At 37.1% G+C, this 17,095-nt stretch overlaps 3 protein-coding genes across 7 annotated transcripts; 2 read left to right on the plus strand and 1 right to left on the minus strand.

The window, feature by feature from the left end:
• Positions 1–289: 289 nt before the first annotated feature.
• Positions 290–6,676, minus strand: LOC121965457 (transcription factor 7-like). Its single transcript, XM_088073556.1, has 8 exons — positions 5,783–6,676; positions 4,792–4,825; positions 4,588–4,685; positions 3,673–3,827; positions 2,570–2,693; positions 1,830–1,937; positions 1,672–1,721; positions 290–1,077 (listed from the first exon to the last, which is right to left on the minus strand). The coding sequence occupies exons 1-8, from the start codon at positions 5,804–5,806 to the stop codon at positions 1,056–1,058; spliced, it is 615 nt and encodes a 204-aa protein (XP_087929682.1). The 5' UTR covers positions 5,807–6,676; the 3' UTR covers positions 290–1,055.
• An 869-nt stretch (positions 6,677–7,545) lies between these two features.
• On the plus strand, positions 7,546–10,682 carry LOC148185802 (uncharacterized). Its single transcript, XM_088073552.1, has 2 exons — positions 7,546–7,706; positions 8,810–10,682. Exons 1-2 carry the CDS (start codon positions 7,593–7,595, stop codon positions 9,356–9,358), a joined length of 663 nt encoding a protein of 220 aa, XP_087929678.1. The 5' UTR covers positions 7,546–7,592; the 3' UTR covers positions 9,359–10,682.
• A 714-nt stretch (positions 10,683–11,396) lies between these two features.
• On the plus strand, positions 11,397–17,006 carry LOC148185803 (uncharacterized). Of its 5 annotated transcripts, XM_088073533.1 has the most exons (4): positions 11,397–11,547; positions 12,240–12,337; positions 13,882–14,455; positions 15,454–15,645. In XM_088073533.1, exons 2-4 carry the CDS (start codon positions 12,275–12,277, stop codon positions 15,501–15,503), a joined length of 687 nt encoding a protein of 228 aa, XP_087929659.1. In that variant the 5' UTR covers positions 11,397–11,547; positions 12,240–12,274; the 3' UTR covers positions 15,504–15,645. The 5 variants fall into 5 exon arrangements, with proteins under 5 accessions (XP_087929659.1, XP_087929655.1, XP_087929657.1 ...); XM_088073529.1 differs by lacking the exon at positions 15,454–15,645 and having other exon boundaries at positions 13,882–15,356; XM_088073531.1 differs by lacking the exon at positions 15,454–15,645 and having other exon boundaries at positions 11,436–11,567; positions 13,882–15,356.
• The last annotated feature ends 89 nt before the right edge of the window (positions 17,007–17,095 follow it).

Below are 17,095 nucleotides of genomic sequence, written 5' to 3' on the forward strand. Positions count from 1 at the left end.
TTGATTTTTATTTTATTGTCTTATTTTATTTGCCATGTTCGAAATAAGGATCTAATTTGTTATGTTTGGAAAGAAAAACAGCAGAAAATGAGGAGTTATCTCATGTTTTTGTTTTCTTCTGAGTATCACAAATAAAAAAATTAGATAAATTATTAGTGCAGAAACATTATTTCCTGCCATGTCACCAGAATAAAATGTCGGTGTCTCATTGTTCCACCAAAACAGGTATTTTTAGCCCAAACTTGATTTTTTTGAATTTCGTGACTTCGTTCTCTTGTGCGTTCAGACGCCTTTTCACAAGTGTTTAAATCTTGCAAACCAGAGTTAATTGTCCTGATTTCTCCCAACAACTTAAGAAAAAGGCTGAGCAACTTTATTAATTAGTAAAAGAAAAAAAAATCCTGAAAATTAGCACCCAAAAAAAGTGAAAAACAAGGAAATTATCTGAAAAAAACTAAAATCAATAGTGATGTATTTTAATTATAATGAATTACATTTTTTTGAACAGTAATTAATGTTTTTATTTTATTTTGGAGCAAATATATACAAAAACGCAAATTACACACATACCCAACACACTCATAAACAGTATTTAATACCTGTCCGTGCTTTAGGGGAAAAAGAACTGAAAACATTCCCTTTTATCAGAATTAAAGACTTTTAGTGACCAGTACTTTTATACACTTTTGTTTTGGTTGTTTTTATCTATTTTTTTATGCTAATGCATTTATCTTGTAGCACTTTGAGATAAAGTGCATTAGAAATAAGATTGATTGTTATTATTATTATTATTATTAGTAGTAGTAGTAGTAGTAGTAGTAGTAGCAGTAGTAGTAGTATTAAAACCCAAAGATACAAGTACACAGTGGAGCAACTTGTTTCCTAAAAACTGAGAAATGAACAATATTATCTTAAACTGACTGAGGAACGTAAATTTATTTCAGATTTGAGACACGAGTTTTACTCAGAATACAGTTTCATCTGCAGTAATTTCACAACATTTTCTATAACAAAGACGACGAAGGCGTGAGTCACAGGTTGTTTCTTCAGGGCTCTCATCCGGCGCTCAAAGTCCAGCTGCAGGAAAATACAAGTATTTTACTCTGAGCTCAGAGGACGCAGCTACACTTCAAAAAACAGTCATCAAAAATAAGAACATTTACTCCAACAATGTGCTGGTGTACAGTTTTTAGGTACTTGTACTTGAGTATTTCTTTTTTATGCTACTTTATGCTCCTTCTCAATAATATATCTGAGGGATATATTTTTACTTATTAAACTTAAGTCACTCTGCATATTCTGATTATTATTTAAAATAAATTAAAATTATTACTATTTTAAATTAATAAAAGGTCATGTAAAAAGTTATCTGAAGAACGTAGTAGTAGTAGTAGTAGTTGTAGTCGTTATAATAGTAGTAGAAGTAGAAGAAATTGTAGTAGCAGTTTTTGTAGGAAGTAGTAGTTCTTGTATTTGTTGTAGATGATAAAATTGTGGTAGTTGTGAGCTACTACTGGAAATAGTAGTAGTCGAAGTAGCAGTGAAAGTAGTTGTTGTTGATGTTGTAGCAGAAGTAGTAGTATTCCTGTGTTTGTACTTTGGCTGAGCTGAAGTACAAACACAGCTATTAAAAATAAAGCAGGCTTTTATTTTGTTGTCTTTTAACCCGACCTGGTGCAGCTTCCTGTGGACTGCTGGCTCCTTTTCCTCTTCCTTTTACCCTAAAAAGAGAAGAAGAAACCAAAACTTTCTAAAGTACACACACAGTACATGTCATGGATGTACAGTGCAGTACAGTACAATGCAGTACTGAACAGTACAGTACGTACATAGTTGTCTCTGGCGGACCATCCCGGGTAAAGCTGCATGTGGAGCAGTCGCTCCTTCTGGGCCAGTTCGTAGTATTTGGACTGTTCAGAGCGGGACAGAGCGTTCCACTGAAACAGAGACGCCTTATTGGTTAAACTTCATCCTCAAATACATTTTATACTTTTATCCTTCACAGTTTTGTGTTTTTACTTCGATAAAACACATTTAAAAACAAAAGTCAAACTTACGTCAGGCAAACGCAAAGTATTCGAAATTTTATTCCCAAGTATGGTTCAAACAACAAGTAGTAAAAGCAGTAGGCTAGTATGAAGTAGGAGTAGTAGTAGTAGCACTATTAGTAGGAGTAGTAGCTGAAGTAGAGGTAGTATTCCTAGTACGAGAATCTATTGGCTCGTTGATGACGAAGAGGCAAAAGTAGAAAAAGACAAAGCAAAGGAAGAAGACTAAGCAAAAGAGGGAGTTGAAACTAAAGTAGAAGACAGAAAAGACAAGGCAACAATCGTAGTAGAAGACAAAGTAAAAGTAGAGGACAGAAGACAAAACAAAAGAAGTAAAAAAAAACAGCAGTAGACAACGAAGACAAAGCAGAAGTTGAAGAGGAAAGTAACTTGTAGTCGTAAGGAGTAGTAGCAGAAATTGCAGCAGTAGTTGTTGTATTAGTAGTACTGTAGTGCTGCCAATACCACATGAACTGACTGATGACATCACAGTGACATCATCGGGTGTGGGCGGGGCTCACCCTGCGTCCAAGGATGCGGTTGATGGCGGCGCTCTCTCGCTCTCGTCCCTCCTGCAGTACTTTGTGTCTCGTCTCCTTCATGTACAGCATGAAGGCGTTCAGAGGCTTCTTCACCACCTGTCTGCTGCCGAGACACACACAGTAATACTGCGTCAAATACTGCACGAGTACGGCACAACCTGGACCTGTGACAGCAGTAGAAGCGGCAGCAGCAACAGTTCATGGTAGTAACTGTGCTGAAGTACACCAATAGTACTGTAGTAGAAGTCACGGCATTACTCGTCATAATTGCAGTTGAAGTGGTCAGAGAAGAAGTACTAGTAACAGAACTGTAGCAGTACTTACCACAACAGTACTATTATCATGATTAATTATTACTACAGTAGCAGTAGCTGTTGTAGTAGTTGTAGTAGTAGTAGTAGTAGTTATAGTAGTAGTTGTAGTAGAGGCTATGTTAGAAGTAGTAGTTGTAGAAGCAGTGGTAGTAGTCATGGTAATTGCAGTAGCTATAGTAGCTGTAGTCATAGTTGTAGTAATGGCTAAAGTGGTAGTAGTGATGGTTGCAGTAAAGTCTATCATAGAAGTAATTGTAGTGGTAGCTATAGTAGCTGTAGTAGTAGTTGTAGTATTAATATTTTAGATGTAATCATAGTAGCTATAATTGAAGTGGTAGTAACTGTAGTAGTAGCTGTAATAGAAGTAGCTGCAGTAGTTGTAGAAGTAGCTTTGGTAGAAGTAGTTGTAATAGTAGCTATAGTTGAAGTAGTAGGCTCAACTATAATGTAGTAGTAGCTGCTGTAGAAATAGTATATTGAATAGAAGTAGTAGTTGTTGTAGTATGCCTACAAGTAATGGCAATAGTAGTAGTAGTCATAATAGCAGTAGGAATGTGAACTGTAGTACTTATACTTTGAGTATCAAGTATAATTATCAGTCGGCAACTTATGATTGTTGCTGTAAAAGAAGTAACAGTCTAGAAGTTTGCAGTATTGGTATTAGTAGTACCAGTGCTCATGATCTCAGGAGTATTACAGCAGTACCAGTACTAGTCTTTTAAAAGTAATGAAATCATAACGATTTATCTGCAAACTCAACGAACTCACCTGGTGATACTGTTGCCGTGGTAACAAGGGTGTGTCCCGCAGTGGGCGTCGGCCTGTGGGGCAGCGGACGCACTGATTGGCTGGCTGTACGGAGAGGAGGGGGGAAAGTGTCTGTCACTGTAGAGGAGGAGAGGGACGAGAGGATGGACGGACGACTGCAGAGAGACGGAGGACAGAGAAAATATTAATCAACAATAATTTCTGGATCTACCGTTTCTGGCTGATAAATGGTGTCATTTTGGTGTCTAAACTTTTCGTAGAAAAAAAATTGCCAAAAAATTTAAAGAAAAAAGAAACGCCAAAAAAAAAAAGAAAAACAAAATCACCAAAAATTCAAAGAAAAAGAATTTCATGTTTTTGAAAACTGCAAAACAAAAACCAAAAAACTGGGGAAAACACCAAAAGATCAAAGAGAAAATAATTTGCCAAAAAAATAAAGAAAAAAAATCAAAACATTTTAAAAGAGAGAAAAAACTTTTTAAAAAAATTAAAGGAAAAAATATCAAAACAGAGATTTATCATCAAAAAGGAGGAAGGAGGACCCCCCCCCCTCAGAGGTCCGGGTTGAGCCCTCAGTGTCCTCAAACCTCAGACGCGCCCCTGTGCAGCAGCACGTACAGACATACTGTTTGACATTCAGAGAAACAGACGGCAGATTTTTGCTTTCAGCTTCTTTCACTGTAACAGTGCCGGATGGCAAACATACTGAAGAAAGGGCAAAATTAGTATGTTCAACATCACACACACACACACACACACACACACACACACACACACACACACACACACACACAGAGCTCAGGGGGCGTGCTCCCCTCAGACTCTGGATTTTAACACTGATTGTGTTAGAAGGGGAACATATTGGCTGGAAGGGATAATTTAAACACACACACACACACACACACTCACACTCACAGCAGTAGTCTGAGTGTGTGTCGCGTTGTTTCGTCCCCCGCTGCTCAGATTCAGGTCCTGCTGTTGAGGAGGACACCAGTCAAACACCTCCAGTTTACCTGAAAAAAAACAGGAAAAAGGATAAAAACATAAAAAACGAAAAGTGTTTGTGTTTTCATCATCTGAAGTCGAGGATTTTGTTGTGGATATTTATTTGTGACCCACCACACGCTGCAGCGCTCTGGTTCAGTCCCGTCTCCTGGAACAAGACCGAGGTCGACCAATGAGAAGCAAAGACACATAAATCAGAATAAAAAACAATAAATCGATGCCTGAATTAAGAATCAGAGTCTGACTGCAGAGAGAAATAATGATATTTGTAACATTAATAATCATGTATTTTAACGTATTTGTCACACACAAAATGCACGGTACTGTTCACAAATAGAAATTTTTTTGATTGTTCATTTTGGTTTATACAGTATAAGGGAGGTTTAGGGGAAAGTTAAGGAAAAAATGTTTCCTTAACTTAACAATATTTTTTTAAAAAAAGAGTTACAAAATAGAAATAATTTTAAAATCAATATTAAAAACATTTTTGATGATATATTAAATTCCATATCATGATTGCATTAATAATTATATTAAATAATAATGTGCATTACATTAACAGGCTGCACGATAGCTTAGATATGTAAATGTTTTTGCATTTGTGTTTAGCAATTCAAATAAGAATCTGAACTGTTCAATAAATATTATCAAAAATGTTTCACATTAAGGAGATGTGTGGACTATTTTGGTGAACTGAAATTTGTCAGAAATAAATTTAAAAAGGGCGGGGGGGTGGTGACTTTGTTATATTTACACTTTTGTTTTAAAAATAAAAAAATATTTTTAAAAAATGTTCAAAAGTTTTAAAAGAGGAAAAAGAGAGAAAGGGAACCTTTGATAATAATAATATGAAAGAAAAATAATAAACTTTTTTATTAACTTTCAGATTTTAAAAAACATGAGAGACAATAATAAAGTTACAAAGAAACAGCACAAATAACAAATGTTATGTAAAAAGAACCCAATATAATAATACTAATAATAATAATAATAATAATAATACTAATAATAATAATAATAATAATAATAATAATAATAATAATAATAATGATAATAATAATTCAATAATAATAATAATAATAATAATAATAATAATAATACGTACCCCTCTGCTGGGCATCAACTCCATCTGTTGACTAGAGTCAGTAAAAAGAGAGTTTATTGGTTTAATAATAAAAGGAAGAGCTGAGTGGTGATCATCACCCTCCTCCACAGACTGAAGGCTGAAATCATGTTTGTGGTGTTTATGAACCCGACGCCCCGCCCACAATAGTAATAACAATAATAATAATAACCAGACCTGTCAGCACTGCAGGCTGCTTGTGGTTTCTGATCTGCCGCCTCTGTGAGCGGCGTTTGCTTCAGTGATTTAACGCTTTGAAACCTGGAGAGACGTCACTTTTCTTCATCTCACAGGAATTTAAACCTTTGAACTCTGAATACAGAAAATTATTTTTAAAATTCTAGTGGAAAATGTAAAGGGAAAAAAGAAAGAAAAAAGGCAGCGAAATCATTATATTCATAATTATTATTATTACGCATTAAGAATTATGTTATTAGAATTTTTTATAGTACTTTTTACAGGTCAGTTCCTTGTTTTTATTTCTTATTAACTCTCTTTTTTATTTTATTTGTATTTCTTTATTTCATTTTTAACTAATTTTCAGGTAATCTTCTTGTACTTTTACTCACCTTGCTATTTCGGGGTCTTTTCTTCTTTCGTTGGACGTTGCCCTTTCTTCTTTTTTTCTTTCAAAAATGTGGAGCAAAAGGAAATAAACAACATGGTGAGAAATAAGCAGATTTAGATAATTTTTTTGATGATGGTAAAAATCTCTGTCATTAAAGAAAACCGTTTGAGCAGAGTGAAACTTGTTATTTATTCAGCTGCCATTTAATAAAAGTCAGAACATTCAGATCCAGAAATTTTCCATTTGACACAAAGAAAGAAAAATGTGCCAAAAGTCACAGCTGAAAATATTTTCTCTGCTGATTTCGGCTCGCTGTGATTCAAACATTTCTGACAGCAGTGCTGGCACGTCCACCGGCATCGAGCCCTCTGACCCCCGAACCCGAGGGCCGAGGCAGAGGAGGTCAAAGGTCAGAGGAGAGAGATGGATGGTGGCAGAGGAGCTGTCTCTGGGCAGATATGAAGCTGCATGTTCAACACTGAGTGTTCGACACTGTGAACATCACGAATTAAAATCTCATCCACCTCCATTTGCACTGAACCAGGGAAACACCCTCCTGCGTGTTTACATTATGTGTGTTTTAACATTTTAGGCAATTTTTTGTATTTAGAAAATAAATAAATAAAAATAAAATTAAATCAATTTTAAAGAAAAGTTGCCACATTTACAGCTTCTGGCTGTGATAATTGATGTAATATGTAATTTGGGCAACTTTAACATGTTTTCTGTTATTTAAGTCCAAATATGACAAAACAGTACTACTAATAATAATAAGGTATAAAACCAAAGTTGAAAATAAAAGCAGAACAGAAAGAGAAAGAAACATTAAACACAGATGAGAAAACAAAGCAAAAGCTTTGTCAAGACATTTTATAGAATAAAAAGTTATGTTGTAAGTTAGTATGTTAAAATAATATATAATAAAAAAAACTAAAAAAAAAAATGTTTTAAAAAAACTGGAAAAAAAAAAGCCAAAAGTGGCTTTCTTGAAATCACAAAAAAAGACGAACACAAAAATTAAATAAAAATCGCCACATTTACAGCTTCGGGCTGTGATAAATGGTGTAGTTTGTCATTTTGCCAGCAGTAACTCGGGGGGGCGGGGTCAGAACGCTCAGGCGCCGTCATATTGTCCAGCAGCCAATCAGAGGCAGAGCAGGGCGGGTCCTTTCTCCACCATCCGGGTACTTGAGCCGAGTGTCGCTGCGGGTTTCAGAGGGAAAGATGGCGGACGACAACCGAAACCCGAAGGAGGAAACCCAGAACTCGGAGCGGCGGAGCCACAGGGTCCGCAGGAGACCCGCATCACGCTCGTCCCCTGAGCCCGCCGGAGTCCAGGTCAGCGCATTCACACCAAACAATTCACAATTACACCAATCACTCTTTCGTTTCTGCGGATTTTCCCACGCGGTGCGATGCGTGTTCTCGCGAGACAACAAACAATAGGCCTGTTCACGCGGAGGTAACCGAGAGGAGCCGATAGCAGCCGAAGGAGGCAGAGACGTTTTTTGTTGTTGTTTTGTTTTTAATTTATCATTCCTTAAATTATACGGTGCGACGGAGGATTAGGGCCATGTTCAAGAAAAACAAGTTAGATTTTGAGTATAAAATCGTAATATTATGAGCAAAAATCCGTAATTTTAGAAGAATAAAGCTGTAATTTTACAAGAAGAAAAACTGCAATCTTATCAGAATAAACTTGTAATATTACAAGAAAGGTGTACTTATTTTGCGAGAAACAAAGTTGGAATTTTATGAGAAAAAAATCGATTTTCAAAAATATAGTTTTATTATAAAGTCGTGTTATTACAGGAAAAAAATTGTAATATTACAAGAATGAAGTCATAGTTTTACAAGAATAAAGTCAGAATTTTATGAGATCAAAGTTGTTATATTATGAAAATAACGACTTAATTTTTCAAGAAAATAAATCAGAATTTCACAAGAAAAAAGTCATAATTTTGGAAATGAAGTCGTAATATTATGAGGAAAAAATAATCAAAATATTACAAGAATGAAGCTGTGAAGAATAATGTGATTTTACAGGTTAAAAATTCAGAATTTTACAAGAAAAAAAAAATATTTTTATGAGAATAAAATCGTAACATTACAAGAATAAAGTTGTAATTTACAAAATAAATGTTTTAAAAGAATCAAGTTTTATTTTTATGAGAATGGAGATTTTTTTTTCTCATAAAATTCTTGCTGTGATTTAATTGAAGCACTGTTATAACAAAGGTGAATAAAAAGGTAAGCAAAAGGTAAACGAAGGACTTTTATAACACTAAATAAAGTACTGTTTTAATGTCAAGTACTGTTATAAAAGTTAAAGTAAGTATTGGTCGTATATATTAATCTAAATGTTATCTATGGTTTTCGAGAGCTCGCTCCACCATGACATCTCACTAACGCACCCTCTTTGTGTCCGTCTGTTGCTATAGAAACGGAAAAGAACTAAGGAAGTCAAGCGTCACCGATGTCAGTTCTGCGGCAGAGCCTTCGCAAGACCTGGAAACTTAAGGGTTCATTACAGAATTCACACAGGAGAGAAACCGTACCGCTGCAACATTTGTGGGACAACGTTCACACACTTGAACACATTCAGAAGACACGGACTCATTCACACGGGAGAGAAGCCGTACCCGTGTGATCAGTGCGAGAGAGCTTTCACCACACTGAGTTTCCTCAAAATCCACCGGTACGTTCACACAGGAAACAAACCGCACCGCTGCGACGAGTGCGGGAAAACTTTTACCATATCGACTTACCTCAAAATCCACCAACGCATTCACACAGGAGAGAAACCGTACAAGTGTGATGAATGCGGGAAATCTTTCAGAAGATCAAGCGAAATTAGAAACCATCGCCGTGTTCACACAGGAGAGAAGCCGTACTGGTGTGACCAGTGCGGGAAGATGTTTATTCAGTGTAGCAACCTCAAAGCCCACCGACGCCGGATCCACCACATGTCGTCCCCAGACCTCAGCTAGCTGTCTCCTCGTCCTCGTGCTCCGATAGCTGTGATGTTATATTCTGAGCTTCTCCGAAATGAAAACTGACCAACAGTAACTTTACGTCCTGACCAGCATGTATGTTATTGACCACGTATCACCAGAGCCAGGAGATCGACTCGCACTGACTCATGGATTTTCACATCATGAGAAAAAAGTAACTGCAACTTAATTTGTCAAAGGGACTCATTATTCGTTAACGAACCATCCATTCATTCATTTTTTATAGTCTTAATTATGCTTAAAATTGCCTTTTGTTCCCATAAGAAAATACTCTAACCTCTCAGTGCAGCTGCTGGCTCTGTAACAAAGTGGTTTTTGTTTTTACCGTCAGTGAACCTGAATTTCTCAAATAATAAGCTGGTTCAAAAAGTTTTCGAAAATGTCCTTCTAGTGTCCACAAGGTGTCAGAGAGCATAAAACAGCATCAAAACAGAGCTTGTTGATCAAAAAAAGTGGCAGTGGAGGATCCAACACACCCTCGACAGAGGTCCAAGATAAGACCCTAATGTCCTAAAATCCTTAAAATGTGCTAAATTTCGAGAAAGGTCCTAAAATCTGTGAAATTTCCTAAAATCCTGAAAACATAATAATATCTTGGAAATGTTCTCAAATAATAGAAATGTCTGAAACCTTAGAAAGGTCCTTATTTCCTTGAAAATCCCTAAAGTCTGGGAAATGTCCCAAAATCCTAAAAATGTCTAAAATCCTAACACTTGAGAAGTGTCTTAGAATCTGAGAAAAGTCCTCAAATCCTAGAAACGTCCTCATGTCTTGGAGACGTGTATGGGGCTGCTGCGACTGGCCCCCGGCCTCCTTTCGTTTTGCAAAAAGAGATTTTTTTTCTTTAAAAATCGCCAAAATAAAAAAGTTAAATGTTTTTCTCTTTAAAAAAAATAATTGCCAAAAAAAAATCCAATCCAAAAATATATTTTTTAAAACATTAATAGAATTGTTGGTATCAAAGTTTCTTTTTTTAAAATGTATTTCTTGAATGTTTGACCGGACGGGTCATCTTTGCTGCTGAACGATACTTGACTGTCCTTTAATCTTAAACTCGTCAGTTTGGTCGTCTCGCTTTATTTTAGTGCGTCTGATCGAGTTCAGTCTCACACTGGATTTCATCCTCTTTGTTTGTTTTGCTGCTTTCTTGAGTTAAATTCTTCAGTTAGTCACTTTATGTCTTTCCAGTATTCACTGTTTCATTTATTTGTTTCTAGTTATTTGTAATCTCATTTATTTTTTATATTTTAGGAGTAGTTTTTTTCTGTTAAAAAAAATCTGAATAAAAAGTACCATGAAAGTTTTGGAAAAGTCATTGAATTTTGTCTCACATACTTGTATGATAACACATGATGTGTCCAAGGACCCTCAGAAATGTGAAAATCCAACACTAATTTCTGTCTAACAGTTTTATTTTTTCCTTAGAAAATAAAAATCACTATTTAAAAAACAAACGAACAAGCAACTAATTTTGAAGAAATTAAAAAAACAGCAAAAACCCAAACGGTTGTCTTTACAAGTTGCCAAACACTTTGAAAGAAAAAAAGGCTGGCATTTTTTTCTTTAAAAATCACCAGAACAAATTTAAGAAAGAAAAAAAGAATCTGCCAACATTTTTAATGCCAATCTTAAAGAAAACGTTTCTTCTGAACAAGGCATGTTTTTCTTTAAAGATTGTCCGTTTGCCTCAGTCCTGGAGAGGTTTTAGTAAAAATGTGTGTTAAAGCTGACATTTTTATTTATGATCTTACAGCAGGAAGATGATAAAAGGGTTCAGTTTGTAACAGTCCACCTCTGACAATAAACACATTTATTAACCCCTTAAACCTGAGCAAATACTTGATTTCTTTCAAAAGGATGGGAAGATGGCAATGAGTCACACCAGAGGAAATGACCCAAAAATAAATATATAAATGAAACTAAATATTTGAATTTGAAACAAATTCTTGCAATTAGTGGAACATTTCTTCCAAACTGAATCAGAGGGTGAAATAAATTTATTCTTGTTGTTTTCCTCCTGACCTCCAGGTGGCGACTTCCTTTCATTTTAAACAGAGGAACCGGACCGGAAACGAAGCGAACCGGAAGTATGTTTGCGTAGCAGCGTTAGCTTTAGCTGTTAGCAGAGTATCAGACAAGTGAGAGTTTAGGCGGCAGAGCTGCAGGTGAGTCCGCGCGCGCTCAGGTACACACTTTAATCTGGTTTCTGTGACACGAACATCAAAGCGAACACGAACACTGAAGCGAACAGAAGCGAGAACTTCGCCTGCGTTAGCGCACCGTGCTAGCTCCGATGCTAACAGCTAATTAGCTTTTAGCTTCATGTAGTTAAAGTAACAGCAGTAAAAATACGCAAGTATTCTCAGCTTCATCAAAGGTACCAGCAGTAGAAGTACTCAAGTACTCTCAGCTTTATGTTGTTAAAGTATCAGCAGTAAAAGTACACAAGTTTTGTCAGCTCCAGGGGCGGAAACAAGAGTTTGTAAGGTGTGTTTTCTTGGAGATATTTGGGTGTTTTTTTCTTTGTTTGAAAAGTTTTGGTTTAGTTTATTTTTTGCAATTTTTCTGTCTAAAAATCCCTGTCGTTTTTTTGTTTCCTTTTCTCTAAAATGTATGGCACGTTTTATTTTTCCTTTAGAAATTCTTGGTAATTTTTGGAGAAAACATGCCTTCCACACCTGAGTGTCCACGAAAATAAAAAAAACCAAAATTACGTCATTTATCACAGCCATAAACTGTAAAAACAGAAATTACATTTAGATTTTCAAATTTCCATCTGTACATGAACATCTCGTGGGATGAAGACAAGAGGAGGCAGCAGCTCCTGAATATCTACGTTCTGGTTTGTTGTGGACAGGATTCAGAGAGAGTTCAGCAGAGACCAGGATCAGGATGGAGGAGGAGCAGCGGAGCAACAACGTCCCCACAGGAGCAGCAGCAGGCTCGTCCTCTCAGGTCAGTGTTCGGCTCTTCATCACAACCACACTAAAGCCAGCAGGAAGAGATAAAGAACTGAAGAAATATTACAGTTTATTTGTTTCACACTTTAATTAATAAATAAATCATGGTTCTTAGGTTTCAAAGGGTTAAATACGGGTACACAATAGAAGCAATATACAGACAGTCAGCACAGAGCTGACGAAGTTAAATCAATAATAGCAACAAGAAAATTAATAAAAAGAGAGAGAATGATTTAAAAATTAGTAAACATATCAAGAAAACTTTATTAAAAATTATAAGAATTGTACATTCAAAATTTAATTAGAAAAATTATTATTATTGTTCTGATTGCTGCTGTCCACACTGAAACATCACAGAGGAGATAAACAGCCTAATTTTTGCACTAAACTCATTTTTAACCCCATTGTAGCAATCCGTAAATAGAAGAGAAAGGAGGGACAAGTGGCTCAAGGTTACAACAAAACATTTTAGTTAGGCAATAACAAAAAATGTATAAATTCTTCATCAGATTTTTGGGTCTGCCGGCTGCCTCTTTGGGTAGCACAGGAACTACCTGGCACACCTGTGGCTATGTGCATGATCTGCACACGTGCTCCAAAATACATTTTACCATTCACACAGCCCTTCTTTAAATTGCAAATGTGAGTGAAACACTTCTCTGTTAAGACTTGACGTCAGGTTTGATGTGCTAAATACAACGTGCAAATTCTTAGTATCGATACAATTCAGTTAATGTTAGTTTAATTTTGGGCTGATGGGAGGATATGACAGTTAGTCTATTAAAAAGACTAAAACTGCACCAGTATGACAACATTTTGGTTTTGAAGCCTACAAAAGAGCTGTCTTTGCAGGTGTGTGAGCTGAACATTCGTGGGGCGCAGTGTTTGTATTTATATCTGTCGCTCGCTTTGAAAGCGCCACAGTGGAAGAGGACCGGCTGATTCATGAAGTTGAAATGAGGAACTTTTTATACGAAACAAGTTTTTTTTCGATTACAAAAACCTAAAAAACAGAGTCAGCTGGCTGGAGGGAGATCAACAGGAAGCTGAAAGTTTCTGCTGAGTTAAATGACCATTGCTAATAACAAGCTAACATTGGGCTATTTGTGTTGGCAATATTGTTTGTAATTTCCAGTAAATATCATAAAAAGTTTTTAATGATTTAAAGAGAAAATTTAAAAACATAGGAAGATAGCAAGTAGACAGCTGAAAATTATTCAAGGACATTTCTTGGACGATACAACATTTCTAGGATTTTCGGATGATTCTAGGATTCAAGGACATTTTTAGGGTTTTTATGATGTCTCTAGATTTTAGGAAGTTTGTAAGATTTCGGACACTAATAAGATTCAAGAACATTTCTTGGAGTTTAGGATGTTTATAGGATTTTACAACATTTCCAGGATGCGTCAGTCAAACTTGAACATTGTGGGTTTTGTTCCACGGACATGCTCTAAATGGTTTTTTATGGTTTTAGATAGCTCGATCCACCATGACGTCTCACTGGCTCTTTCTCTCTATGTCCGTCTGTTGCTATAGAAACGGAAAAGAAGAAAGGAAGTCAAGCGTCACAACTGTCAGTACTGTGACAAATCCTTTACAAGATCTGGAAATTTAAAAGTTCATCAGAGACTTCACACAGGAGAGAAACCATATCGCTGTGACCTTTGTGGGACAACATTCACACAATTAAGTAAATTAAGGAGACATCAACTTATTCACACAGGAGAGAGACCATTCAGCTGTGACCTGTGTGGTAAAACTTTCTTGACATTAGATGAACTTAAAGTGCATCACCGTGTTCACACAGGAGAGAAACCATACTGGTGTGACCAATGTGGGTCAGCTTTCCAACACCATAGTCACCTTAAAAGTCATCAACGCATTCACACAGGAGAGAAGCCGTACAGCTGTGATGAATGTGCGAAAACTTTCAAGACATCAAGTGACCTTAAAAGACATCAACGCATTCACACAGGAGAGAAGCCGTATAGCTGTGGTGAATGTGGGCAAACTTTCACGACATCAGGTGGCCTAAAAATCCACCAACGCATTCACACAGGAGAGAAACCGTACTGGTGTGACCAATGTGGGAAAACTTTCAGAACGTCAGGTGACTTTAAAATCCACCAACGCATTCACACAGGAGAGAAGCCGTACTGGTGCGACCAGTGTGGAAAGATGTTTTCTCAGAGTAGTAGCCTTAAAGTCCACCAGCGCTGCCACACTGGGTCGTGTTAACCGTTTTTTCGGAGCCAAACAAACTCTTTCCTCGTCCTCGTGCTCTCATAGCTGTGTTGTTATATTGAGTTTCTCTCCTAAGTGAAAACTGACCAACAGTAACTCTGTTCTCATCAGCATGTATGTTATAGTGCCTAAAACTACACACTAACCCTGGAGACGTGGTCCTGGTAGACGCTGGTCAGAGCCAGGTCATCTGCTTTTAGTGATTCAGTGTTTTAATGAATTCTTTGGTTTTCACTTTATGAGAGAAAAAATAACTAATTGTATGTGTGAAAATAAGTGATTATTCATTAATGAGCCATACTTTAATTATGTTTAGTTTTCACGTTTTTCAGCCGTGCAGTTCAGCATGTTTGCTCTTTAAGATTCCTGTATTTTCAGCAGCACTTTGCAATTTTTAGCTCTCAGCATTCACACATATACTCTGATGGAAATGTCTGTTCTCATTAAAGGAGCTGACACAAAGAGATGTTTTGACTCATCATTTGAGTCAGAGAAATGTGCTAAAATCCTAGAAACATCCTGATAAGACAAATCCTGAAATCTTAGACATGTTCTAAAATCCTGGCTGTGATGTGTTACCAGAATGGATTATATTAATAGATTATGCACAAAAAAAAGAAATAAAAGATTACCCTTTGGTCATGGCAGCCCAAATCTCTCAGTGTGGGAGCGAGCTGAAATATGAAGTTTCCTCTTTCCTGTTCTCACTCACTCACGAACAACAACGTTTGTGCTGTTCTCTCGTTCTTCTGAGTGCACGAACAAAAGTACGTAGGATGGAACTTAAAATGTTTTCATTGTGTTTTCTCCGTTCCACCGTGGCCTCTTACTCTGTTTTTTCTGTATGTCTGTCTGTTGCTATAGAAACAGAAAAGAGGAGAGGAAGTCAAACGTCACGGCTGTCAGCACTGTGACAAATCCTTCACACGGTTTGGATATTTAAAAGTTCATCAGAGAGTTCACACAGGAGAGAAACCTTACAGTTGTGACCAATGCGGGGCAACTTTCACACAGTTAAGTACATTAAGAAGACATGAGCTCAGTCACACAGGAGAGAGACCGTACAGCTGTGACCTGTGTGGGTCAGCCTTCCTACACAACAGCCACCTGAAAAACCATCGGCGCATTCACACAGGAGAGAAACCGTACAGGTGCGACCAGTGCGGGAAAACCCTCACGACATCCAGCGAACTTAAAAAACATCAACGTGTTCACACAGGAGAGAAGCCGTACAGCTGTGATGAATGTGTGAAAACCTTCACGACATCAGATTCCCTGAAAAAACATCAACGCATTCACGCTGGAGAGAAACCGTACAGGTGCGTTCACTGTGGAAAAACTTTCAGAACATCAGGTGACTTTAAAATCCACCAACGCATTCACACAGGAGAGAAGCCGTACTGGTGCGACCAATGCGGGAAGATGTTTTCTCAGAACAACTCCCTTAAAGTCCACCAACGCCGCCACCATGCGTCGTCTTGAACAGTCGTCAGAGCACAGCTCGCTGTTTCCTCGTCCTCCTGCTCTGACAGCGCTGTCGTATTCTGAGCTTCTCTCCTACATGAAAACTGACCAACAGTAACTTTATGTTCAATACAACGTGTATGTTATCGTGGCTACAACTGCGTATTACCGTGGATCGACGGTCCAGGTAGATGTGAGTCAGAGCCAGGTGATCTACTTTTACTGTTTCAGTGTGTTTTCCTATTTTTCACTTTATAAAAAAAGGAACTTTATATTTATTTGTGAAAAAAATGATTTTTTATTATTGCACTATCTTGTCATTTTTGTCTAGTTTTGGCTTTTGATCCAGCAATAAAAGATGTTAAATTCAGTTTAACGACTAGTTCTGTAACAAAGAGGTATTCTTTTTCCCATCAATTAATCTGCAAATAACGCACACTCGTTAAACATTCACACGTTTATTCTGATGGAAATGTCTCAAAGAGACGTTTGACTTGTCATTTGACTGTTTCCGTCAGTCAGTATCAGTAGTCGTTTCCACCTAAGTACTGTGCCTGAGGACAGTTTTGGAGTATATGTACTTAACTCGTACTTGTTTGTAAAAATCCCAGTGGACGATCCCACACCCCCGACAGAGCTCCTAGCCAAACCCCGAATGTCCCATAAATTTTCTGAAGTCCAAGAAATGTCCTGAAATCATGGAAACATCCTGAATCCAGGTACTGTGTAGCATCCTTAAATCCAAGGACCAGCCGAAAGTCCTCGAGATAACTTTAAAGAAAATCCAAGAAATGTCCTGAATTCCTTGAAATGACCTAATGTTCTGCTGTGTGGGGGCCAGGGGCCATTTCTTGGATTTTAGGATGGTTTTTTTTTAGTTTGTATGATTTTAGTACTTTTTAAGGATTTTAGGACATTTCTAGTATTTTAGGTCATTAGTGTCTTGTCAAGGACCTCTGTCGTTGGTGTGGGGGATCCTCCCTCTGGCTCTTTTTTTGGTAAACAAGCTCTATCTTGATGCTGTTTTGTGTCTCTGGCACCT

This window comes from Plectropomus leopardus, chromosome 23, assembly GCF_026936395.1.
Source record: "Plectropomus leopardus strain MGB_pleo_1.0 chromosome 23, ASM2693639v1, whole genome shotgun sequence".
Classification (NCBI taxonomy): Eukaryota; Metazoa; Chordata; class Actinopteri; order Perciformes; family Serranidae; genus Plectropomus; species Plectropomus leopardus.